This window comes from Vicugna pacos, chromosome 6 (genome assembly GCF_048564905.1).
Source record: "Vicugna pacos chromosome 6, VicPac4, whole genome shotgun sequence".
Classification (NCBI taxonomy): Eukaryota; Metazoa; Chordata; class Mammalia; order Artiodactyla; family Camelidae; genus Vicugna; species Vicugna pacos.
This window is the reverse complement of record NC_132992.1, coordinates 57,608,397-57,635,563: the sequence shown is the minus strand read 5'-3', so window position 1 is coordinate 57,635,563 and position 27,167 is coordinate 57,608,397. Positions and strand designations below refer to the sequence as shown.

The 27,167-nt window shown below is 34.5% G+C and overlaps 1 protein-coding gene and 1 long non-coding RNA gene across 4 annotated transcripts in view; one reads left to right on the top strand and one right to left on the bottom strand.

The window, feature by feature from the left end:
• Positions 1–27,167, bottom strand: part of TMEM260 (transmembrane protein 260) — a 61,209-nt gene that overhangs the window by 12,223 nt on the left and 21,819 nt on the right. For both annotated transcript variants that reach the window (XM_072963117.1, XM_072963118.1), the window contains exons 4-12: positions 24,169–24,346; positions 22,862–22,975; positions 17,218–17,397; positions 15,671–15,711; positions 12,766–12,849; positions 11,452–11,566; positions 10,073–10,242; positions 8,016–8,187; positions 5,081–5,229 (exon numbers count right to left, since the gene is read on the bottom strand). In XM_072963117.1, coding sequence (XP_072819218.1) covers positions 5,081–5,229; positions 8,016–8,187; positions 10,073–10,242; positions 11,452–11,566; positions 12,766–12,849; positions 15,671–15,711; positions 17,218–17,397; positions 22,862–22,975; positions 24,169–24,346 — 1,203 coding nt within the window. The remainder of the gene's footprint in view (positions 1–5,080; positions 5,230–8,015; positions 8,188–10,072; positions 10,243–11,451; positions 11,567–12,765; positions 12,850–15,670; positions 15,712–17,217; positions 17,398–22,861; positions 22,976–24,168; positions 24,347–27,167) is intronic.
• Positions 22,284–27,167, top strand: part of LOC116280978 (uncharacterized) — a 177,474-nt gene continuing 172,590 nt past the window's right edge. For both annotated transcript variants that reach the window (XR_012073639.1, XR_012073640.1), the window contains exon 1: positions 22,284–22,369. This is a non-coding gene — a long non-coding RNA (uncharacterized lncRNA). The remainder of the gene's footprint in view (positions 22,370–27,167) is intronic.

Below are 27,167 nucleotides of genomic sequence, written 5' to 3'. Positions count from 1 at the left end.
CTATTACCAACTAGGAAAAAAAAGGAGCACATTAGGAGAGATTACTCGAAACAACTTCATGAACTTTGAAACAAGATACTTCTGGCTGAGATTTTAGATTTTCCCCACCATCTATTGCCTCTATGATTTTGGGAGTATTACTTAACTACCTGTGTCTGGTCCCCTCACCAGTGAAATTGGCATTAAATATCTTTCAGAGCTGTTTAAGATTAGATATTTGATACAAAGTAAAACATAATAGAGTCTGGTTCCGGGGAAGGTGGAGTCAGCAGATTCCATTCTGTCTCTCTCACTGCACACAACCATAATTTCTGAACAGAAAACGTGAAGCGGCTATCTGAAGACTCTGAAAAGTAAATGGTAGAAAGACTGAGGGAAGAAACCAGAATTCTGAGTTCCACAAAATCCATAGTGAGTTTGCCAGTTTCCCCCTTCCAGTATCACCTGGCCTAGACTCAAAGGAAGCCTGAAACCCAGAAGTCTGTACCAGGGGAGGACAAAAAGGGCTCCAAGAAAGGCTTGCCCCACCCTACCTTTTCCTCCTAGTCCAAGGAGCAGGAAAAGGAACTCACAAGGTTGGAGAGGGCAGAGAAAAACCCCTGGGTTTTTTTCTCTTCTCTCCTTCCCTGGACACAGGCAATACTGTGCCAGCAGCAGCGGCAGCAGCTCAGTCATGGCAGGGGAGCAGGGCAGGTTCCTAGAACTCTGAGGAAGGGGAACACTTCTTGCTAATCAGAGGAGCTGTGGTTCCAAGAGTCAGGCACAAATCCCCCTTACTCCTTGCCTCTCTCTGTCCTCCTGCAGCTTGGCCGCAGATGTGGACTCAGTCACAGAAACTGAATGGCAGAAGAGGGAACTTAAAGGCCCAGCTTTCTGGCCAGAGAGCCAGAAAGGAAGGCTCTAGGGTGCCAGAAAGTACAGGGGTGAAGACAGAATGGAGGGAGATGAAGAGGGCAGTCCCATTAAGGTGTGTATGAATGCCTGGCTTATCTCTGAGCTCAGCATGAATGGATATGACCTTAAAGAGCATTTGAGAAATGAGCCACAGGACAGACCACCACCCAGGACCCAGACTGTGTATCGAGTAGCACACACAAAGGACTAATCCAGACAGCACTGCAAATTCTTTGAAAATAGGACTGACATTGGAACCACAGTTCACAGAAGGCAGGTCAGAACTTGCAGCCTGAGATTAAACTGGCTGATGGCCTACTAAATGAGCAAACAAATAAAAATCAACACTCTCCTTAGGATTTAATAAGACCCAAATATTAAAATTCAGGATACAAATCAAAGTTATTCAGCATATGAAGAACCAGAAAAATTTCAACTTCAATTGGATGTCAATTCCAAGATGACACAGATGCTAGAATTGTCAAAGACTTCGAAATAGCTGTTACAACCAGGCACCAAGAACAGCAAATACTCTTGATATGAATGGAAAGATACAAAAATCTCAACAAAGAAAAAAGAAGATATAAATAGGAACAAAATGGAAATCAGAGACCTGAAAAACATGACATTTGAAATAAAAAATTCACTGGGTGGGGCTTAATATAATTTTGGAAAGAGAGAGTTATATGTCAGTGAACTTAAAGATAGATCAAAGGAAATTATATAATTTAAACAAAATGAAAAAAATGTACAGAGTCTTAGGCACCTGTGGGACAGCAGCAAAAGGTTTACCACTGGTGTCGTCAGAATCCTAGAAGAAAAGAAAGAATGTCAAGCAGGAAAAGTATTTAAAGAAATAATGTTAGGAAGCTTCCAAATTTTGTAAAAGACATAATCTTACAGATCCAAGAAACTCTGTAACTCCCAAACAGGTTAAACTCAAAGAAATTCATGCCCAGATACATCATAATCAAACTGCTGAAAACTAAAGACAAATAAAAAAATCTTGAAAGCAGCAAGAGAAAAACAACAGATTTCACACAGGGAAACAATAATTTTGGATAACTGCAGTTTTTTCTTCAGAAACAGTTATACAGGTCAAAATGACATAAAATAACATTGTTGTAGTGGTGGGGAAAAATAAGTATCAGCCAGAATTCCATATCTAGAAATATCCTTCAAAAACGAAGTTGAAATAAAGGCATTTCAGATAAAGGAAAACTAAGAGAATCCACTGCTAACAGTCTTGCTTTAAAAGTAATGCTAAAGGAATATCTTCAGATGGAAGGAAAATAATACAAGGGGGAAACTTGGAATATCAGGATTGAAAGAAGAACAACAGATCTGGTAATATCTGTACAAATAGCTTAGCCTGTTTTTTCTCTTAAATTTTAAGATACATGTACGATGGTTGAAAACAAAAGTGATCACATGTCTGATATATGTGAATACACTGTTAAAAGTGCAGAGGTTAAAGGGACTTATATACGACTACATTTTCTACATTATACTTGGAGTAGATTGTGAAAAGTGAAGTATGTATACTGTAATTCCAAGAGCAAACACCAAAAAAATTTACCAAGAGACTTCGTAAAAATAAGTTAAAATGGAATACTAAAAAAATCAAAATATCCAAAAGGAAGCAGGAAAGGAGAAATAGTGAAATGAAAAACAAGAGGAACAAATAGAAAACAAATAATAAAAGGAATAGACATACACCTAAAACTTACCAATATTTACATTAAACACAAGTGGTCTAAATACACAATGAAAAAGATAGACATTGTCAGAATGATTATAAAACAAGACCCAAATATGAGCTGTGTACAAGAAACCCACTTTAAACATGATACCATAGTGGTTAAAAGCAAAAAGATAAAAAAAGATATACCATGAAAACACTAATCAGATTAAAACCAATCAAAAATCCCAGAAGGATTTTTTGTAAATATAGAAAAAGGTGCAAATGCAATTCAGGGGGGAAAGAATAATGTTTTCAATGAATTATATTAGGACAATATTACATTCATATGCAAAAAAGACTTGTTCTAAGCATCCCCCTTGTAAAAATTAACTCAAAATGGATCATAGATCTGAAATGTAAAACATTAAACTATAAAACTCCTGGAAGAAAACGTAAGAAAATCTCTGTGACCTGGCCTTAGCCAAAGAGTTCTTAGATATAAGATCAGAAAGTATAATCCATAAAAGAAAACAAATGATAATTGGATTTCATCAAAATAAAAAACTTTTTTATCTGTAAAAGACACTTTGAAGACAATAAAAAGTCAAGGTACGGTTTGAGAGAAAATATTTATGAATCATAATCAAGGATTTGTATCTAGAATATACAAAGAATGCTCAAAACTCAATAGTAAGAAAACAACCCACTAATCCCATTCCTAGGTATGAAAACATACTCATCCACAAATATGTACAAGAATGTTTATAGCAGCTCTATTCACAAATGCACCAAACTGGAAACAACCCAAACGTCCTCCAGCAGATGGATGGATAAACTATACTATGTCCATGCAATGGAATACTACTCAGTAAAGAAAAGGAATAAACTGATACACAACAACTTGAATGGATCTCAAAGGCATTATGCTGAGAGAAATATGCTGGTATCAAAAGATAGACATTGTGAGACATTTATGAGTCCATTTATATGACATTCTGGTAAAGGTAAAACTACAGCAACAGAGAACAGATCAGTGATTGTGAGAGTTAGGGCTTCAGGGACAGTATGATGACATAGGAGCAGCACAAGGGAGTTCTGGGGTCATGGTTCTGTTTTGTATCTTGGCTGTTCTTACCCACTTGGCAAATTCCTACTTATCCTTCTAAGTCTCCAACATTTCATCCATACCAGTATTATCACGCTTGCCAGCTGATACTATAACTTAACTGTTTCATATTTAAGGCACCACCTAACACCTCTCTGAAAGACTGCAACAGCAGGAATCACACTCATGCATCTGCAGCTAGTATAGGTGTTGGGACACACTGAATACCCAATATTTATTAAATAAATACTGAATGGATGCCCCCAGGCAGAACTGCTTCCTCATTCATGCTCCCAGAACACTTGGCTTATACTGTCAATTAAATCATCCATTCAATAAACACACATTGAACATTTACTGTATCTCACACTTTGCAAGGCTTTGTTAGTATAGAGCTTATTCCATCATCTTATGGCCAGTTGTATTCATGTTTATGTAAATATACAATTAGATCGTAGTCTACTTAAATTTGGCACTGAGTCTTACTTTATTGCCTAATATAAGTAGGAATGTAGTAGACGCAACTGATGTTTATGAGGTTGAATTAAATAAAATTGACCAAAAAATGCCTATTTGGAGATGGCAATTGTTGATAATATTTTATTCCAAAATAGAACAATTAAATATTACTCTCACAGCATATTTATACCCATATTACCTTCATACTATATCATGAGCCCCAGTAAACTTCAGGCTCTGAGATTAAAAGTCCCACACCATTATATTCTTAGTAAAGGATAGTTTAACTTCGGAATTTACAAAGAGAATAGAAATTACAAAATAAGTTTTCTTCACTCTCTGGACAATCCCAAGCATTTCACGGACAGGAAAGATGTTCAACACTATTCCACTGAAGGAGTTATTTATTCTTGACCTTAACTATGAATAAGTTTATGTTCTCAAGTATAGAATTCACAATTCTCATATCATCTCAGCCAGCATGACTGTAGGTGTTTTTCTTATTTATAAAAATGCCTTATCCTTTAGAAAAAAAATCCTTAAGCTATTTTTATGTAGTGATTATTCCTGGAAAACATTTGCATTGCACTTAAAAGGGGGCCATGGTGTTGATCAGGGGGAAACTATAATTGCTTGCGATCCACCTGCAATGATTTCAAGTAGGCAGGCACATCTCCAATTTCTCTGAATTGTACTAAGATCTTATTTGCTATTCTTGCTAATCTGTCTTTATTTTTCCTTTACCCAGAACAATAACATTTATTTCTGCCTGGCCTCATTTATGCACAGATATTCAATTTAATTACAAAGATAATCTCACCAGTGACAGGGAAATAGGTAAAGAAAATTGGTCTTTTGGATGAAGCACAGCTGCTACATAAACAATTTTAGAAAAGCTTAAGATTTTAGAAAAGCTATTATATAAAAAGAATGCTTACTGCTTGTTTATTTCAAGAAAATGATAAAGATTAAACGTGACCATTCCACTAGGTAATATTCCTTCCACAGGATTCCACCGGTTCCCAGGAAACTTGACACCTGGTAAATGCTTTGCCATCTTGGGTAAATACCACTCATAAGTCATCATCTGGGTAGAAAGATAACAAATGGTATCATGCTTTTAATATGTCTCTTTAAAAAGAATCAAGTTTATCAAGGACAATGAAAAAGTTCTAAACTGTAGAGGTAATCATTAAATATAAACAACTGAAAAATAAATACAAACACAACTGAGGCATGTGGCACTGACTACTCTTCTAATGACTTAACCCTTAGATTTCACGTCTTAAGTTACAACTGTCATCCATCAGTAAAGTCAGCACCTCGTTTCATTTACCTCCATGCAGTTGTCAGACTACCCAGAATGACCTCCCATTCTTACATCTGGAATGTGACTACTGAGCTTTCGGAACTGGCTTCAATGCCACCGCCTCTGTGCAGCCCTCCCCAGTCTCTGCAGCAGAACAGTATGCTCCTATAGCACTTTGTACCTACCTCGATCATAGCTCTTAGCCTATTCCTCACTAGACTGTGAGCTTCTACAGGAAAGGGACAGTATCTTTTCATGTCATTGCCTCTGCACCTAGCACATGGCCTGGCATAGAACAGTTCCCAAACTATGTCTGCTGGAGCTGTAATGTCTTTTTGATGGCCAGACTAGACAACCTAGGCAAAATATAGAGATGTGTAATTACTCTTTGCTTTCACTCATTTATTTGAAAAACAAATATCACTTACCTATGATGAAAAAGACATAATCTGTGTCCCTGAGAAGCTCAACCTAAGCCTCAAAGTTAAAAACCTTTTTGCCAAATTATCTGAATTTATTACTATCTCCAAATTAATTATATATCCTTACATACTCTTTTGATTAAAATAAATCCTTAGTATCAGAAAAAATTATTTTAAATTAATTTTTCTTAATTCTACACTTAATATATACTTCATTCTACACTTTTATATGTAGAGTTCTTTCTTTCTTTTTTTTTTTTTTTAAAGAAAAGACTCCTATTTATACCTTCAAAGCTTCATTAAAGTTTGGATATTGTTTGAGCAGTTATGCTTTTATTTCACTTGTCTGTATAAGTCTAACTGGAAATGACTAATTTTAATGTAAGTGTACATTATAAGTACTTAAAAATACTTACTGAATTAGATTTTATTACCCAATAGTTTCAGTTCTTGGGGACAGTAACATTAATTAAGTACCCACTGTGTGCTATGACCTTACTGTTTCTTATTTAATTCTCATGATGAGCTTATTATGCAAGGATAATTATATCAGATACTGTGGATTGCCCACTCAACAGCTAATCATTCTTTCCAACTAACACAACCCTGGTTTTAATCAGGTAGTTCCAGTCATTCTCCTTTGCTAGTGAGTAGTTTACGAGTGGTCGTATGACCTCAATACTGGTTACTGGGGCCTGAGTGAAAGTCTGCTGGGGGCATCTGGGGCACATGCTACTCCCAATACAGACAGAAAGAAATAGAGAGAAATATATATATATATACACACACACATATATATATATTACACACATCTTATATATACATATATATAGAGGTGGGGGGGACACTCCAGAAGCACTTTGCATGTGATGTTTGGAACCAGGCACCCATCAGTTCAAGAGACCTGCAGAAAAGCTGCCCCAGAAAACTATCTGTGAACTGCTTGTATTATCAGTCCTAAAACCTCCTATCTCCAGACTACTTGTTTTGTGAGATTAAAAATTCCATAGTTTAAGCTACTTTTGGTCAAGAATTTTGTTTCTCATGCTCAAAAGCATCCTATACTTACATGATTATTTCCATTTTATAGACAAGGAAACAAGCTCTGAGAGGAAAAATCATTAGCCCCAAGTCACATCCAGGAAGTGAGAGGATGAGGACTTGAATTTAGGTTTAACTTTGAAGTCCAAGCTTCCCAACCATAGTAGCTGTCATCCCAAATAGTATTTAAAACCTTAGTATTACACCATCTTATCAACAAATGAGCTAGCTTTTGTCAGATGCTATACCAAAGATCAAATTAATCATTTGTATACATGATACCAGTGCAAACTGCTTCTAAAAATATGTGTAATTTTCAAATTTCCCCATATTTGCAAATCTGCTTATAGTTTCCACAAAAAAATTATTCATTAATTGAATGACATTTATTACATAAGTATTGCGCCTAACACTTTGCTCAGACTAATCACAGTATTTTTTTTCAAGGTTAAGAATTTCTCTTCTCCTGATAACCATTCTAAAAACCCCAGAGATAGATTTGTTAGCTATTTATGGTTTAAACAATAAATCCTGTAGTTTAAATATGTATTTTTTCAGTTCCAGAAGATTGTTTTAATAGATCTTGACATTTTCACAAGTCCTCTCCAAACATACTTTTGTCATAAGATCAACAAGATTTACACACATGTTCTATAACACAATTGTGGTTAATAATTTTTATTTTGAGTGAACTATTTACTTACCTGCAGTATGACTTATTTTATAGTCAACCTAATTTATTTTAATCCCTGGACCAGTGGGCAGTGTTAATTTGAATGGTTGAGTTGGCTGGATGTAAAAGAACAATTTAAAAATAAATTTACAACACAATATTTTCATAGTCTGTCATGTGAACTAGAGACCTAGGAATGTTACCTGAATCTAATATGAAACACATTCATTCTTAAAACATTCGGTTTAAAAAAGAAAGAAGCAACTCATGGCTTTTCCTACTAGTTAAAATAAACAAAAGAATGTGATATATATTTTACCTAAGAGTGATCATGAAAACCATACGCATCACACTGTTGAAAAAAAGTTTTTTTTTAATTTTAAATTATTTATATTACTATACTCTAAGTATATTTTTCATATACTTACTTCCTGATCCACTAATGAAATATCTGGCCTCAGTCCCTCGCAATAATGCATGTAACGGAGAGAATTCCCTGGCAAATCTCCTCTGAGTAAGATAATTGCATCATGCGGCACAGAGGCTAGAAGGTTCTTTGCAAACTTATCGATCACATAGTTGGTACTCTGGTCACAAATGCTAAATAAAAGGATCACAAAATATTAAAATAGCATCACATTGCTTTAGCTTTAATAAGACTGAGCTTATTTACCACTCCATTCCTTTCCTATTACACAATCTACATTTAGTGTTTTACAGTATTCTGATTTTTATTTTCTAAGAGGATGCATATATTTGAAAAGTGAATGCTATTAACTGGGAAAAAAAAGAGGGAACTGCACTTGAAAAAAAAATCAGTGTACTGCTTTACTTCTGGAATTCATAATCACTTCCATAAAAAGGAAGTCACTGAGTGCTCAAGAATAAGTCCTTTTTTCCTAATAACATATCCAATTTCACTAAAAAGAAGTAAGGTTTCTGATTCCACTTGGAATTTAAGTTAATTTCATGTAAATTCCACTTACTTCAAAGGAATTTTCAGAAATGCAAAAGGAAATCTGGCAGTTTCTGGTCTAAACTTGTACATTTGTCTGATTCTCCTGCACATCGATCCCTTCCACCACTTCCCTGGACCAGAGGCTCCCTGTGTTCCTCTCTCCCTTCTGGACTGAGAAATCACTAGGGAATGAGGTCAGTGAGAAGGAAGGAAGGAATCATTTGTTGAGATGTTTACTTCTCTCCAGGCATTATTTGCCATTGCCAAAAACAGCAGTACAACTCTTTTCAAGGATGAAGTGGACTTTCTAACTTCAAAGAAAAACTGGGATGCATTCTAAGAGCGTTCCATGAAAAAAGAAAAAGACCCCAAGAGAGTTAAAAGCATCGAAAAATGGAACAAGCAATGTCGTTCCTATTATTATCAGGTCCATTACATGTAATGGTGCTGAGAAACACCACCTAAAGTTGAATCACTGGGTTATCATCACAAAGCAAATAAACACTTCCAGGAACAAAATATTATTCTTGCCTTTGTAACTGATGCAACTGTTTCCTACTATGATTCCCTACCTTGCAGGGTGATGCCTCACACTTTGCCACCCAGCAAAGTTACTATCTTTCATTCACCTGGGGCCAAAAAAGAAAAATGTGCAGGCATCACTGGTGTGGAAACTGGAATGCCCTGAAGACCCAAGCTAGGAGAAGACCTGTAGGCTTGGCAAACCCTTCTTGAGCTAGCTCTGAAGTTGCGTCTGGGATCAGCATCCTTTTCTCACAAAGCCTCCTGGGGACACAGACTCCCTAACACTGGCTCTTTCCTCAGTATTATAAAGAACATCGGTTTTTAAAGCTAAGTTGAAAGGGAAAACGTAACCTTTTAAAATATTAATCAGATCTCCCTAAAACAAAACTCCAATAACTTCTATTTCTCTAATGTCTACTCAATACTGCTGCAAATAAATGAATTATCATCTAAACTTTTACCTCTTTTATGTTAGACTGAGGTTTTCATTGTAATGATTATTAAGCAGATTTTGAAAAATACATATAATACTAATAATGCACAAGGGTTAAGAAACTTAGAACTTTGGTTATTTAAAATTACATTCACTACTACAGAATGTCCTAGATAAGAGCCAAGTACCACTCTACAGGTGAAATCTTTGAAGAATAAAGTGAATTATTTTAGGGCATATAAAACAGCCCAAATGTCTTTACTCTCCATCTAAGTGGTATTTTAGATCATGGGATTTTACATATAATCCAGATTCTACAAAGTATGTCTAGGATTCCTTAGAGGAAAATACACAGATAGATTAAATGTACCACCCGAACTCTTGTTTGCAATGCCCTGAAACTACACGTCACTCATGCTGAGATTCTTGTTCAAAAGTTTAAGAACCACTGTATTCAGACCAAGCTGTCTCACTTTGAAAACTAGGGAAAGATAAAATAAAGCCCTAGAATCTAAATATCCAAATGTCTCTGGCTTGAGTGCTACTTTTCATAAAAATAACCATGTTACCTGTAATTAGAATATATTTGGTAAATCACAAAAAGAGTGGCTGAAAGCCATTCCAGACACTGAAGCCCGCTGGTGTTCAGCACTCGGTTACTCTCAGAAACAAGTGCAGGCAAACCAACACCGGCAAGGACAGCCACGACCGCGTTGCTCTGCATCCAGAATCGTTCCACCTGTGGAAGAGGCAGGCGAACAGAGCGTCCACGCGACGGGTTCATGCGACCAGTCAGGTACTTAAATACTTTAAAAATATACTGCATGCACCTCGTTGTTTATGCCTGTGTCATTTAGGTCTTCTTAATGGACTTGCCCCACCCAACTCCATGTCGCTTTATTTTTCACTTTTCAAGCATTCTTTCTCCCCAGTTTGACGTGTGAATCTCCCTTTTGGATCCACATAGTCTTTTCTATACTACGAACTTCATCTTGAACTCTTTATTCCAACATGCAAAGTGGAAGGGGGTGATGTTTCCTTCCGTGTGGAGAGGCTCCACTGGTATAACACTTCTGGCCTCTGTCTGCCCCTCACTTACTTTCTCCAGAAGGACGTGGGGACTGAGCTGACTGGGGAGCTGGAGACAGCCCTGCTCATCCCTCTCTCTTCCTCCTGGAACTGGGGTGCAGGTGGGCTGCCTGTGCAGCACTGCCTGTGACTAGTGGGCAGGGATGTCCATTCTGGGACGCAGGATGAGGAAGCTCCCTTGCCCATAGATATTAACGACATTTTCCAATCTCAATGTTAATGGTAATAAAGGTGATTCTCCCATCCAATATACTTGTTTATCTTGTTTTGCAATTAATTCAGAACTCAGGTGATCAAGTAAGGTATTATTCATCAGGTCTCTTGAACACACACACACACACATAAAACCAGTTGGTTTTAGCTATTAAAAAGTTGCTATCTACATTTACAGAGTTTCTATTAGAAGGAGAAGAAAAACTGTAATCTCAGACATCATAGTCAGGGAAAAACAGAAATGTAATCACTCTTTTGCATAGGCTTGTACTGATGAGGTAAGAAATAAGGGAATGTACTGGTAGAGCACCTAATTACAACCCATTTTCTTTTTTGATATTTTAAAAGAATTCCAGGAGAAATGCAGTAGTACCTATATCTGTAAGCACACATATAAAATGACTCACTTAAATTTACCTTACATTTATTTTTCTTTTAAACTCTCATGTTAACTATATAATGCTTCTTTCCCCTCAAAGAGCCCTTAGCCTTATTGGTTCAATAATTTAACTTCTGATTTATAATAATGTATATACAATTTTAACTATTTCTGAGATAACTTGCTCTTCTACAAGATTCATGAAAGACAAATTTGTACATTCTTCACAAACTTTCTGGTCAAAGGATATATCTAAGTAAAACTTACCACACCCATGAAAAGTGGTTTTGAAATATCTAAATTTGCCCTCCAAGCAAAGAACAATGAATAAATGCAAAACATTCCAGTAAAAAGCCATACTAAGGATGGATTCTGTCTGTCCCTATAAAAAATTAAAATATGTCCAAAATTATTTATGTGACATGAATATCAATAATAATATTACATAGGTTTAAATTATGGGAAAAACACTTGGAACTATAAAATGTTCCACTTTTAAGTATGAAGAAAGAAAGGTTTAAAATATTAGTTGGAATAGGTAAACAAAGCATAGTAATAAACAACACACTGCACTGCATATTATGAACAACTTAACTGGAAACTATGCAGCAAAAGATATGAAGTTAAAATCTGCAGAAGAAATACAACTTACTAAGCTTGTTAAATTAAAGATGTAATTAAACATATGCAAAACAAAAGAATAATTTCATGCATCAAAACAATAAAGATTTGAAAATGACAAATCTCAGTGCTGGTGAGAATGAAGTTGTATGAGAATTAGCATTAGTACAATCTTCAAGAAAAGTTAATCTGATAATATGTATCAAGAACCTTAAAAATATTCACATTTATTGACCCAATAACTTGACATGTGGGCATCAATCTTTAAGCAATAACCAGAAATGTGGATAAGAATTATTCCATAAAAATGCTTTGGTATTACTTGTAATAGTGGAAGAAGTGGAAGCAATTTAAGCTCTTCAAATAGGAGAACATTTAAATTAATTCTACTAGGTTGTAGGATGGAATATTACACAGGAATTTAAATGATTCTAAGTATTTTTTTAAGGTATGGGAAAATGCTCACAATATAATGTTAAGTGTTAAAGAAAACTATAAATGTATATAATACATACATTTACATAAAAATACACTCAACAGACTAAAAAGTTAAATGAATAAGAAATTAATGAAGGTTAATAGTGCTATATTTTTTAGGTTTTCTTTTATCATCAGAGGCTACTTTTGTCTTCACGGAAGTTCAAATTGCTTGCTTTTTTTGCAAAAACAACAGTAATAATTGGCTATGGGGAGAGTAAGAGATCAAGGCAGAAGTTTAAGACATCAAATGGCTCACCTGGTTAGATTACAATGTACTGCTCAATTTTTTTAAGGTCATTAATTTATAACCAGAAAAAAAAGTAGCAAAAGATGCAAGACATGTTTACCTAAACAGGACTGGTTAGCATTATTTATCTGGAGTATAAAATACTACTGGCAATGTTCTACAATGACACTGAATATGTTAATTTAATTAATGAACATATGAAAAGTAACAGAAAGAGGAATTACACTACTCACTTTCTTGCTAAACATACATTTGCCCAAACTGCAAGGGCTTGAATGTTGAAGGAGAGTTCGGTCCTCATATTTGTCATTTGAGAACTGTAAAAGACAATCTCACTTATTGTTGGCAGGAAGTAAATTTGTGAGTTCCAAGTAAAAGTCTCTTTGTAGAATACACCTGATTGTGCACTGAATAATTTTAAGGCCTAGAGTCAGATTTTAAAGTTATTTTGTGTTCTTTTAAATTTGGGAGAAAAAGTAGCACAAGAAAGGGTTAAACAGTTCTAAGATGTTTTCCAGATGTAACATCTGGTTACCAACTTATACAATTTGGGATAAGATAAGAACAAATAATTCTTCAGTATTTTGATATTGGTACAATGATTTATGAACCAATCTGTAGCCCAGTCATGGGAAATAGCTTTTTGAACCTTCTGCTGTTGGCAGTGCAGACAGGCATGACCTCCAGTGACAGCAAATGAAAACAAAACTAATTCAGGTAGTTTTCTGGAGATCCAATCATGGAAAAAAAAAGAAAGAAAAAAGGATGAGAAGTGATCTCCAACCATCCTTTTCTGGATTATCTTCTTCCTTAAAAAGCTTCCTAATTTTCTATATTATTTGGTTCAAAAACTGTTTAAGCAATCTCCAAGAAATGTACTTTTTTCCCTCCTACAATTAATCTAAATCCTTTCATTAACTAATACGCATTTTCCAAATGTTAGCTGAGTTCTCAAAGAGCCCTAGCAGTCTCCAATTTTTAAAAATGAAATAACTCTATACACTATCTCAAAGAACTTTCTTCTTCCTACTGGCAATTTTACTGGAGAAAATGTGATGCCATAATTATGGAAACCACACAATATATATTTTACTAATGGAGACTCATCGACTGTGAGAGGATATCCTTACTCATTTTCAAATACACTTGAAAAACGGATTCCAGCATGAGGCCCATTTCAAACCATTCTTCAAAAGGAATGAAGTCAGTCTCAAAATTAATTCTTGGAGATCTGTCGCCCTAAATGTAAGCTCTAAAACATAGTCACTGCCTAGGGTTAGATTCAATAATTTCCAGTATGCAGTCCAACAGGATTGCAATTGAGAGATATGCGTGAGGAAAGAATGCAATTTGCTTTAGTGGAAAAGGGTAGATGATTAAGTTCCATCATGTTGAGGGATTTTCTAATAAGTTAATTATGAGTTGCCTTTCTTAACACTCCTGTCCACCTGAAACAATTAAAGACTAGAAATTCTCTCACTCAGAGAGTGCTAGGATTATGCCCCATTTGATATTATGACTTGGTTCGAACAGATAGCATCAGGTATGAGTGGTCATCACTTTTGTCAAGTCTTTTTCTGGGTATATGACCTAACTGCTATTATTTCAATGGGAAGGAGGCCTCTAAATTCTCCAGAAGATGACATTTATGTGCAACTAATGAAAGTTACATATATGATCTAGGATTACTCCTGAAGCTTCTTTGGAGTTCATGTGGGATTTGTTAAGGCAAAATATACCAGTGATCCTGCGTGTTATGCCGGAAGGTAGATAGAAAAGAGCAGGCAGTCAGCCTTTTGGCGTGAAGAAAAGCAGGACACAGGAAAAGCCCAGAGACACTGGTAAAGCTGCCTTTATCTTTAAAGGGGAATTGAACTTCTTCCAACCTTCTCCCCGACAGAAAAGAAAAAGGAGCCACAAAAATCTCAGTCAGACTTAAAAAGAAATATTTCAAATCAACTCTATGAACCATCGAAAGCTTATATAAAAATAATTGGTGGCAGGGAAATATTTTTAAGATATAATACTAAATGAAAAACAGCTGGTTAACAAAACAATGCATACTATAATTCCATTTTTAAAAACAAGCAAAAATGTAAAAAATATTAGGATAGGGACAAAAATGTTAATGGACTAATAGTAGTGGTTATCGCTGCATGTTGGAATTATAGGGAATTTCAATTTCTTTGGTTTGCTTACCTATATTTTCTAAGTTTTCTATAGTAATTATGCATCATTTTTGGAGTAGAAAAAGAGTAATTTAAAAAGAAAAGAAGGAAGTATAAAGGAAGCAAGCAACCCACCAAAAGAACAAGACAGAAACTGAGAATCTATGAACCACCTCACATACAGAATTGAAATATTTCACCCATATTTTAAAAATAGTTTTCAAATAATCTTGTGAATTCCAAATTAATAGGAGATTAATAGTTAGTACAGAGAATAGAGAAACCTACTCACCCTCAATTTTACACTGAAAATATTATAAGAATATTACAGAATTGGTATGGATATTTTTTAAGTTGTCTTAATCTGTGCAGGTTTTAAAAGCAAATATTAATCCAGTTTTCAAAGAACACTAGTAGATAATATAGATGAAAATATATTTACTTAAGCTGACTTTTAGTAAGGTTGGATGTTTAAAAATATGTAAGTAAAAAATACAGCTTAAGCACAGCCTAGAGGAAGTCTTAAAACTATTACGTAAATTAAGATTTGAAGAATTAAATGAACATAGCACAAACCCAAATAACAAGAAAATAATTGTTCAAATTGTGCTAAATACAATGTTATAAAGTATCTCTAAAAGAAAAGATGTAAACAAAGAATAAATTATTTATAGAGCAACAATACATTAAGTAATTTTGTATCCAACTGAAAGTTGAAACATTTTCATTTTATAGATTCTATTTAGTCTCCTAATAATCTTAATCACTGTTGCATTTATTGTTCATTTTAAGCTTACTGAGGGAAATGCTAGAATATCTGACAGTATGCACAACTGTTAACTATAGAGGTGAAAACTACTTCTCAGATGTACTGCTCCACAAAGAGATAAACCCAGAAATCCCTAAAATCATTTAAAGGAACTAATAAAGAATTCACTTAAAAACAGTTTAAAATATTTAAAATACTCACAGCAGTATTTCAGACATACTGGATCCTACTTCAGATTTAGCCTAAACAGAAAAGAGAAAAGTTTATTTGCACAAGCATTAAGCAGAAGCTTTGGTAGGCTATTGTATTTTAACTACTTTGATTTAAAAGACACAAGTTTCAAATATACAATGCAACGTGTCTCTTCAAAGTGTTTTACTTTTTAAAGAAAAGTCAGTGAAAACTAAACATGGATATCCTTTAGGAATAATTTCAAAAATAATAATTGGCTAAAAATCAGTTAAACTATTCTAGCAGGAATGATTAACACAATAATGAATTAACAGAATTTACACTTTCGTTACAGAGTCTCTTTAAGCTCTTTTTTGGGCACTTGATTAGAGCTCATTATCACCTGTCTATAATTTCACAGTTATATGTGAATTATACACATTTCAAATCAGGAATGGCCCTCAAGCAGTATTTTAATGGAATAACCAATGTAAGTAAATCAGAGTGTAAATTTAAAATATCAAACTTTCTAAGCAAAAATTAATAATTATCCTTTTATTAAATAATTTTATTATGAAATATCTCCTACATATTAAAAAAATGTAATATACATTTAGGGGATAAAGAGTTTTAAAAAAAATCTACAGACCCACCACTCATTTAAGAAACAGAACCACATGAATGCACCCAAGGTATCTCACAAAGCCCTCACAGGGCTCTCATCTCCCAGGGGCAACTATTACCTTGAATTTTGTGTTAGTTTTCCCCCTACTTTCTAAAAATGTAAATTTTACTACTTCTGTATGTATCCTTGAGCAAGAGATTGTTTAGTTTTTGAACGGTTTAGAATTTTGTATAAATGGTATCATATAATATTGTAGTCTTCTGAGATTTGCCTTCTTAAGTAAGACACAAAAAGCATAAACCATGAAAGAAAAATCAGACACAACTGTCTATCTTAAAATAAAATCCCATACGTTTATCCTTTCGTTTTTCAGATAACCATTACTTACAACCACATTTAGTGTTTTCCCCTAATTTATGTCTCAGGGAAAGCAAGGCCTTTTGAAATTCTTTAGAACACACTGTTTTCATTTAGAGAGTTCATCTTTTATGATGTATTTACGTATTTAGATCCTCCACTAAATACTAACATGAACACTTCAGCAAATATGTTAAAAAAAAAAAAAGAAACTATTTTGGTCAAGGTAAATTAAAAATTTTGAGGTGTTTTTCTTTAATCTTTTCCAAATGTTTTTAATCACAGACCAAGAGCCCAAAGTGATACCCAATGCTAACAAGGCTGTAATGCTTCAATTATTGGCAGCAGAGCTTTTTTAATGCTTGTTATCCTGAAAAATATATTCAGGATATACAAAGGATGATGTCAGGGGATTCAGTTTTTTCCTAACATACGTGAAAGGCCATATTCCAAAAGGCAAGTCTCTTATATACATGACATGAAAATCTCACGCACTGTTATTGATAAACATTGATTTTTATTTCATTCAAGGTTCAGGCAGAATACTGAAGTTTTGCCACTTATTTCCTTAAAAGGGCTTTAAATATAAATTTACCAGACTGAATGTTCCATATTCTTCCCTGAGAAAATGCGTCAAAAATCCTAGCAGCGTTGTCTGGTCTCCCCAGGTCCAGCGGGCTTGGTTGAGGTAGGATGAGACAGGGAGGTAGGCGTAGGGCAGCAGACCAGCGGAGAAGTACAGACCCAGCTTCCACAGGGCGCCCAGGGAGAGTTCCTGCGTCAGAGCACACGGTGTCACACGTATCACAGTGTTTATTTTAGTCAGATTCATCCTGGAACTTCAAGAACACATCAAGGAAAACATCAAATATGTTTACTCAGAGCTGATCTCTCAATTTATATTAAGTCACCGCACAATACTATGTTAAACCTTCTGATTACTGTGGATTACTAGAAAATTGCATCAGCCTGAACTCCTTTGCATGGCAGGTGAAATCTGAGTGAAGCAAATATTAGCAAAGACTCATGAGTATCATGTTTATTGCATCTTTTACATTTAAAACCATGTCATGACATGCAGCATTGCACAGCTGAGATAACCCACTTGGAAGTGATTATGGTGTTTGGCTGATTTTGAATATGCCCCAAATACTGTCCTAATACCAGTTCACTTCATTACCATCACCAGGAGTAGACTTCAACTATACACTCTATTATGGCTGTATGTTGACAATATGTTCTTTCTACAAAGGTTTTTGGACATTTCATGGACATACTTGGCACAAGTGAAGCTAGCTTTTAAATAACCTCAGTACATTCAAATGCTCCTTTTTTCTCAATTTACATATAGAAAGAAAATTTGTTGTTGTATGTAACAGTGTTGCCTCATATGAGAATATATTTCTCATCTGCACATTTCTAAAACAAAGGACAATATTGCCAAAATTTTATAAAGATTATGTCCAATACAATTCTGATATACTAGAAAGGTTCACATGGTGGTTACTTTAGTAATTGGGAAAGGGGTCTCTTACAAATATCATGATTGGAAATTGCCAATTTTTCCTTTACAAAAAAGGAAAATTCATATGTGACAATGAATATGAGAACCAAGGTTCACATTCACCAGAAGTAGAAAAGCAGTTCACTTATATTAACACTTTCAAATAAACACTTTTAATTGAAAATGGAGTGTTTTTATTATAGCACTGACTTCACTTGACATTTCTAAAGTGGTAATGAGATGCAGAAAAATGGTGGCATGAAAAAAGTGTAAGAAATAATTAACTGAACAATATGCCTTTGCTGCTCTTTAAAGTAGCTTTAAGGAAAGTAAATGTTTAGATTTTGGCAGTTTCTGCATATTACACAGTTCAATTTAGAATGGTAAGATGCAGTTGCTGAGGAATTTTCCTTTTGTGAGAGAAATAAAGAGAGAAACAATTTCATGAGAGCTATTTCGGAGAGTGCTGGAGAGTGGTTCTGAGTTCTAGCTGAGATCACCCGAGCAGTGAGAGCCAGCTCCCTGTCACTTCACTGATAGATCATATTTTTGAGCCTCTGCTCTGTAAATAATGAAAATAAAAGTTCCTGTGAAGAGTCAAACTTCCCCAAATTTCATCATTCATCAGTAGCTGACCAGTTTCTCACACCAGGCTCCTAGCTTGTCAACTCTGAGTCTCAGGTGTTTCATACAAGCACTTGGCTCTCCTTTCAAACAATTAATACAAAATATTTGCTTTTTAAGTTCTTCACAGAGAATGCACCCATCATAAAATAATTCTGATTTAATTTATCTGAGCATACATTAACATAATAAAAGCCATATATGATGAGTCCACAGCTAACATCATAGTCAATGGTGACAGGTTGAAAGCTTCTCTTCTAAGATCGGGAATAAGACAAAGATGCCCACTCTCACCACTCATGTTCAACATAATACTGGAAGTCCTAGTCAGAGTAATTAGGCAAGAAAAAGAAATAAAAGGAATCCAAATTAGTAAGGAAGAAGTAAAACTTCTCTGTTTGCACATGACATGATCTTAAATAGAAAATCCTAAAGATTACATCAAACACTGTTAGAACTAATAAACAAGCTCAGGGAAGTTGTAGAATACAAAATCAACACACAAAAATATACTAACAATGAACTACCTAAAAAAAAATAAAGAAAACTATCTCATTTACAATAGCATCAGAAAAATTAAATACTTAAGAATAAATTTAACCAAGGAGGTGAAATATCTGTATACTGAAAACTATAAGACATTGCTGAAAGAAAATTGAAGACACAAATAAACAGAAAGATAGATTGTGTTCATGGATTGAAATAATTGATATTGTTAAAATGTCCATACTCTCCAATGCCATCTATAGATTCAATGATATCCCTATCAAGATTCCAATGGTATTTTTTACTAAAATCTTAAAATTTGTATGAAACCACAAAAGACCCTGAATAGCCAAAGCAATCCTGAGAAAAAACAAAAGCTGGAGGTGTCATATTTGCTGATTTCAAACTACATTACAAAGCTCTAGTAATCAAAACAGTATGGTACTGGCATAAAAACAGACTAGACCAATGGAACAGAATCGAAAGCCTAGAAATAAACCCATGCATATATGACCAACTAATATATAACATGGGAGTCAAGAATATTAAATGAAAAAAGGATGGTCTCTTCAATAAATGGTTTGAGAAAGCTGGATAACCTTATGCACAAAAATGAAACTGGACCCCATCTTACATCACTCACAAAAGTTAACTCAAAATGGAGTGAAGACTTAAATGTATGATCTGAAAACATAAAACTCCTAGGAGAAAGTATAGGAAAAGGGCTCCTTGATTTTGGTTCTGGCAATAATTTCATGGATATGACACCAAAACCACAAGCCATAAAAGCAAAAATAAAGAAGTGGGACTATATCAAACTAAAAAGCTTGTGCATGGAAAAAGAAATGATAAATAAAATGAAAAGACAACCCATGGAATGAGGGAAAATATTTGCAAACCATATATCTGATAAGGGGTTAATGTCTAAAATATAGAATGAACTCATACAACTCAAAAGCAATAAAACAAGTAATCTAATTGAAAAATGGGCTAGGGACCTGAATAGACATTTTTCTGAGAAGATATTTAAATGGCTAACAGATACATGAAAAGGTGCTCAATATCACTAATCATCAAGAAAACATAAATCAATCTGAAATATGTATAGTTGACTGTACAGAAATTATACCACGATAAAGTTGTTTAAAAAACAAAAAAGAAAATACAAATCAAAACCACAACGAGACGTCACCTCACACCTGCTGAAATGGCTATTACCAAAAAGACAAGACATAAGAAGTGCTGACAAAGATGTGGAGTACTTGTGTACTGTTGGTAGGAATGTAAGTTGGTGCAGCTGCTATGGAAAACAGTACGGAGGTTTCTCAAAAAATTAAAAACAGAACACCATATGATCCAGCAATTCCACTTCTGGTTATATATTCAAAGGAAATGAAATCACTACCTCAAAGAGATTATCTGAATCCCCGTCTTCATTGCCACATTTTTCATAATAGCCAAGAAATGGAAACAACTTAAGTGTTCATTGATAGATGAATAGATAAAGAAAATATGGTACACATACACAATGGAATATATTCAGCCATAAAAAAGAAAGAAATCCTGCCATTTGCAACAACATTGCATGGATGAACCTTTGAGGGCATTATGATAAGTGAAATAAGTCAGTCAGAGAAAGAAAAATATTGTATGATTTCACTTATATATGGAATCTAAAAAAACTGAACTCATAGAAACTGAGAGTAGAGTGCTGGTTGTCAGAGGTGGAGGAGGGTGGATGATGGAAATGGGTGAAGGTGGTCAAAGTGTACAAACTGGCAGTTATAAGGTAAGTAAGTTCTGGGGATATGATGTACAGAATGGTGACTATAGTTAACAATACTGTATTTTATAGCTGAAAGATGCTAAGACAGTAGATCTTAAAAAGTTCTCAACAAACACACACAAATGTAATTATGTGAGATGATGGAGGTGTTAACTAATTTTATCGTGGTAATTATTTTGCAGTACATACACATATCAAATTATCATGTTGTATACTTTAAACTTTCACAATCTTACATGTCAACTAGATCTCCATAAAGCTAGGGGGAAAAAGAGAAATGAAGACTGGGAAAAAAAGGAGCCTGGCTAAGATGACTGATATCAGGGTGTCCATGCACCCATCAATTGACAAGAGAAATATTTGGGTCTCCTCACATTTGTATTCCACAGAAAAATCTTCACTGAGTTATACTTTGTTTTGTTTTGTTTTATATATATATATATATATAATTGAAGTATAGTCAGTTTACAATGTTGTGAGTTATGCTTATTAAAGTTATATCTCCATGTTTTATCCAGGGCTTATATAATTAAAAAAAAAACATATGAAGAACTTTCTGTGTACTCTATAAAACCACTGTTAAAGACAACTATGCAGTTTCATATTCCTTACATGAAGTCTTACATGACTGACTTAACAGAATTCAGTTCCATGAAATAGTTTATCTTTCCTGTCAACTGTTTCCTTTTTATTTATTTATTTTTATCGCAGAATAAGAATTTTATAACCTTCACATTACCCTATTGCTTTGCTGCCAAGAAGCCAAGAAAGAAAATGTACTCAAAGATAGTAAATACAATTAACTAAAGCTTTGGTATAATTATTTTCCTATTTCTAGATACTAATAGTATTATGTGTGCTTTTTCTAACATAATTCTGATGATAGCTTGGTATAAGTGACAAATAATGAAATGATAAATAAATGTGGCTGAGGTGTAGTTAGCAAACAAACAAAAAAAACAATAAATTAAATAAGTACAATGACCTGAGCACAGGTATTGTGTACAGACTGTTGTAACCTCTGGGGAGAGCCTGACAGAAGACAGAGCTCCTGTCTTTGCAGGGGCTCAGCTCTTCTGCCTGCCCACATTTCCCACTGCCTAACCAAGTAGTTTCCCTATATTGCCCTATACAGCCATTGAAATGTATAATCATTTTTCCTTTCAGGGAAAGAAGAAACTAAATCATTTCTAAGTCTAGGGAAATCTGTTCTGAGAAAACAGGGCTGTTACTCACCAGAGATTTTGTTATTTATTTCACAGGGGCAGCGATGGTGTCTGTTTTGCTGGGAGCTGAATCCCCAGCACCCAGAGCAGCATCTGGACAGGGCAGGCACTCAACAAACAGGTAGATGAGTGACTAGAATTAATACCCTATCCTTTGTCTTAGAATGTATAATGAAACAAGGAAGTTTGCTATTGTTGTTTTAAGTCCTGTTAACCCGTTTTCATCAAGGTGTGGTTAAGAATCAGGAAGAAAATTAGGAAACAAGCCAGATGCCACTGCAATCAATACTGCATAATTTTTGTAAATCCTTTTTTTTTTCAGTCAGTGTTGTTAGGGCCAACGGTTATTTATGCTTTATATAAAACTAAAATAAATAGGGGGGAGGGTATAGCTTAGTGGTACAATGCACACTTAGCAGGCACAAGGTCCTGGGTTCAATCCCCAGTATCTCCCTTAAAATAAATAAATAAACCTAATTACCACCCCCCTCAAAAAGAAAAATAAATAAATAAGTAAATAGATAAAATAAAGCCCCATGTTTTCTGATGCCATAAATGTCATATTGAGCTTAAATAAAATATTATGAATTTTCATCTGTACTCAAAAACCTACCTTTTCTTTTAAAAGTTGAAAGAGAATCCATGGTACTATGCACAAAACATAGAGCACTATTGTGTGCTGATTACATAAGCTAAGGCCACAGCAGAAAGCACCAATTTTAGATACCTGGAAATAAATAAAAGAAAGAAATCCAAGTTAAAAATTCACCTAGAACTATAAGTAAGCACAACAAAAAGCTAAAAAGCTATTCTTTATGTTAAAACTAATAAGCATTTGTATGATAGGTCAGGTTAGCATCAACCTCTTCGATGCAGTCACACTTTAACAGTCATCAATATCTATCATCATTATTTTTATTAGTATTTTTTCATTCTCATCAAATCATCACAGTCTGACTTTAAACTTCTGTCTTCAAACTAAGTTTTAGACAGTACTATATGATGACAGGTCCTAAGGGTAACAGGATGTTGTGTAATTCTCATTCAAGTGAAATCCATAACTGAAGCTCAGCAATTGATTCCATTTCACGTCTTCTCCTATTGAATTAAATAAATCAAATATAACACTTTTTATTTAGAAACCTGGTTATCTATGGGAGGCCTTTTTTCTATTTTTGAACATATGTTATTTTCAAAATCAGAAAAAAAGTTTATTTTAAACAAAAACTAAACTCTGAAAGCACCACGGGTTTGTTTATGGAAATCACAGATAAACTCTCTTGTTCTTTTGTTTCTGAATTCTTTAATGACACAGGGCTGCCTGTCTACTAAGATGATCTGGCACTCTTCAATGTGTAGACTGTAAGCCCTTAGAAGACAGGGTTCCTTCACACTTCAAATTACTTTGATGACAGCGTTGGCTTTAGAATTCACTGTAATCTCTCAGGAACCACTTCATTTTACATTTGATACTCTCCTTCATTTGAAGAGAAGTACAAATTTGATCTCTTTTACAATTAGGGAATAAGTCAATGTACCTACCATAATGGTAAATAATTTAAGGTGGTTGATCTGGAGCTTGGCGTCATGTAATCACACACACACACACACACACACACATGCACATGCACAAATGATGGTGGAATTAACCAAGTAGCCTATGTGTCCCATAGGATTTCAGAATCTCCTCTTTTTCCAAAACACTTTTGAACTCTGAGGGAAAAAAAATTCCCATGTTTTATAAAGGATCTTATGGTTCAGAGTAAAAGAACTGAGAATATTTTCTCCCTCAGCACGCCTAGATTACTTTGACAGTAATCAGAATAGATAAGCAGTATCGAAACCAAAGTTAAAAAGAAATACAGCATCTGCCTAAAAATTAAAACAAAAAGTGATTTCACTTTGATCAAAATAGGTTACCTTTGATCTTTCTTGTGCAGTTGCTGCCTCCTCAAAATGTACAGTAAGAGCCATAAGCAGCCCCACAAACAGATTGTTTAAGCTAAAAACCTCTGCTGCAATGGACCACTGCCATGTTAGACGAGAAAATGAAAACACCCCCGCAGCAAGGATTCCTCCAGCACATGAGCCAGAAAGCCTGCAAATATAGATAACATGAAATCTTCTTTCCCAACAAAAAGAACCGACTTTATTTTCCTTTTTATAAACTGTAGCAGCAGAAATTATGACAGTCGCCCAGCACCATCCCAATACATTAGATGGTTAATACATCACTTCATGTAATACTCCTCTCAACAGATTTTAATTATGAAGCCCATATATCGACCTATTAACAAACACATGAACAAACCTGCTTGGTATCCTATGGATTGAATGAGGTTTAGTTCTCAGATGTAACCTTTAGGATTCAAGCCAGTTCAGAAAGCCTGAAGAGACATTAGCTAGAGAGATAACAAACCTGTGTCATTTTTCTCATTATATCCATGAGGAAGGATGATAATGATGGTCTGGTTAAGATGGAAATATGTTTAATTGTAAAAATTAATGAAACGGCAGAATATCTGTTCAGGATCACTCATTCTCACTTCTCGTGGAATGTTTGGATCTAGGTACTTTCTTTTTTTTTTTTCAGCTGCAAAGAGCTATTTTTTAAATTTTTTTTATTGAGTTATAGTCATTTTACAATGTTGTGTCAAATTCCAGTGGGATCTAGGTACTTTCTACATTTATCTACCCAACATGTGGCAAAGTATGTCTTGGTCACGATACTTGGTGATTTTAAGATCTCGTAAGCTAAGTTCTTAGTTTCTTCTCTACACAAAGTAGAAGTTAAAAATGATATTTTTTTTAAAGAGAAGGATGGGAATGTGAATTTTAATAACACAAAAAGAATCAAATGCTACACTTAGAAACAAATTCCTTGCCCTCAAATGCCAACAAGAGCCACACATTTCAAATCAGGAATCTGGATCTCAATTCAGAGATATGACCTGAGACTGGTAAAGTGGATAGGGCATGTCAAACCAAAACAACTTCCCATTTCACTGTAAATCGGAAACTATAAAAATTAAAGCTATTACTGAGTATCTATTTCTAAAAAGTGTTACAAAATTCAACAAGCATTCCTGCATCTAATAATTATGATATTATATGGCCCAGGTCATTACATTTTAACTGTATTGTTTTGTATAAAAATTATGGAGTAATTGTATGGCTTTTAATCAACCTTAATAGAATAAAAAAAGCTAAAATAAAAATCTCAGTATTACCAAATCTGTTTTTCTTTGAGTTTCTCTTTCCAAATTTTCTGTTTTCTTTCCCTAATAAAAATCATCAGCTTCCTGTTTCTTTCAGAGTCCCCCATTCTCCCAGTTGTCCTAATTCAACACCCTGAAGTATTTCTTCCTTCCAAATTCCTTTCCAGATTCCTTTTGAGTTGTATTCCTACTGCCTTAGACTCAATTGTTTCAATAGCTTCCTAACTTGTCTTCTGTTTTCCACTCCTTCTACAATAAAACATCAGATTAAACCTTCTAAAACATACTCTTTAATTACCTAGACCCCAAACTTATGAACTCTTCATTGGCTGTAGGATAAATTCAGAACGAGTCAGCCTGGAATCCAGGCTTCCAATAAACTGGACCCTTCCTCGCCACTAATTACCAACATGAGTCCCACCCCCATGAGTAAAGCTCCTCAAAACTCCCTAATAAGACATTCCTATTCCTTGCTCCATACCTTTGCTCATGCTATATCCCTGAATTAATGTCCTCCCTGCTCCTTTCTATTCATTCAAATGCTACCCTTTTCTCAAATTTCTCTTTAATTCCCATGTTTCCAGCCCACCTCAGAACATCTGTAGCATTTAATTGTAAGAATTATTTTGACATTGTTTTGGAAATATGAACTGGAGTTAAACTCCACTTAGATTGGAAGCATCTAGCCCCAAGATCAGAATAGAACTCAGAAAATGAGAAAATGAATTAATCTTAAAGTATTAGTAACATTTTAAAAGAACTTCTAAGTTTCATCTGTCAATATGACTTTGGAAAGTCAGCATAAGATACAAGATTCCTTCCTCTCCTTAAACATGAATTAGCATCCTTGGAGAGAAATGGCTGATTCCAGGGCTGGGGCAGCTCAAGTACAAAACGAATCTGAAGCAACCTTTGCCAGAAAGCAAGAAAATGCTGAAACAAGGACATGGTAAAAGGACATAGGAGAGCCAGCTCAAAGGGCTCCAACTAGCCAAACTGGGGATCACTTGAGCATCAAGATAATTATAGTAATAGACTGTAACCTAACGAATATATAACAATCTATGAATCTAGTGATATAAATGAATGAAAAGGGAAAGTCCATACAAAGTCAACTAATAACTGTAGAAGGAAGGATGGAATTAGAAATCACCATTTGGTGACCATTATAGTAATAATCAATGGATACCAAACTAGTGGGTAAAGATTTATGGCAACAGAAAATATGTACAGTAGTCTAAAGGTACTACCCTGAAAATAGATTAATTACAAAGGAAAATAATGGTAAGTTTACAGTGGCAAACCTGTCAGACATAATCTTAACCACATGACCAAAGTTAACAGCCCAGTAATGGAACAGACAAACATCATATGCTTCCTGATCCATTCCAATGAAAAGAATACAGCATCATTTCTATGTTATTCCTGCCAAAAATGCATTACTTGAAGTTAAGCAACAGGGAAGACAAACTCAAATTAAAGGATATTCTACAAAATAACTGGCCTGTATGTATCAAAAACAAAACAAAACAAAACAAAAGAGCTCACGAGGGCTGTTTCAGATTAAAGAGACTAAAGGGATATTACAATAGAATAAAAGACATGATCTACGATTTTCTTCTACCAAAAGTATATTATTTGGGAAAATTGGAAAAATTGAATCAAGCCTGAAGATTAGATAACAGTGTTGCATCATTGATA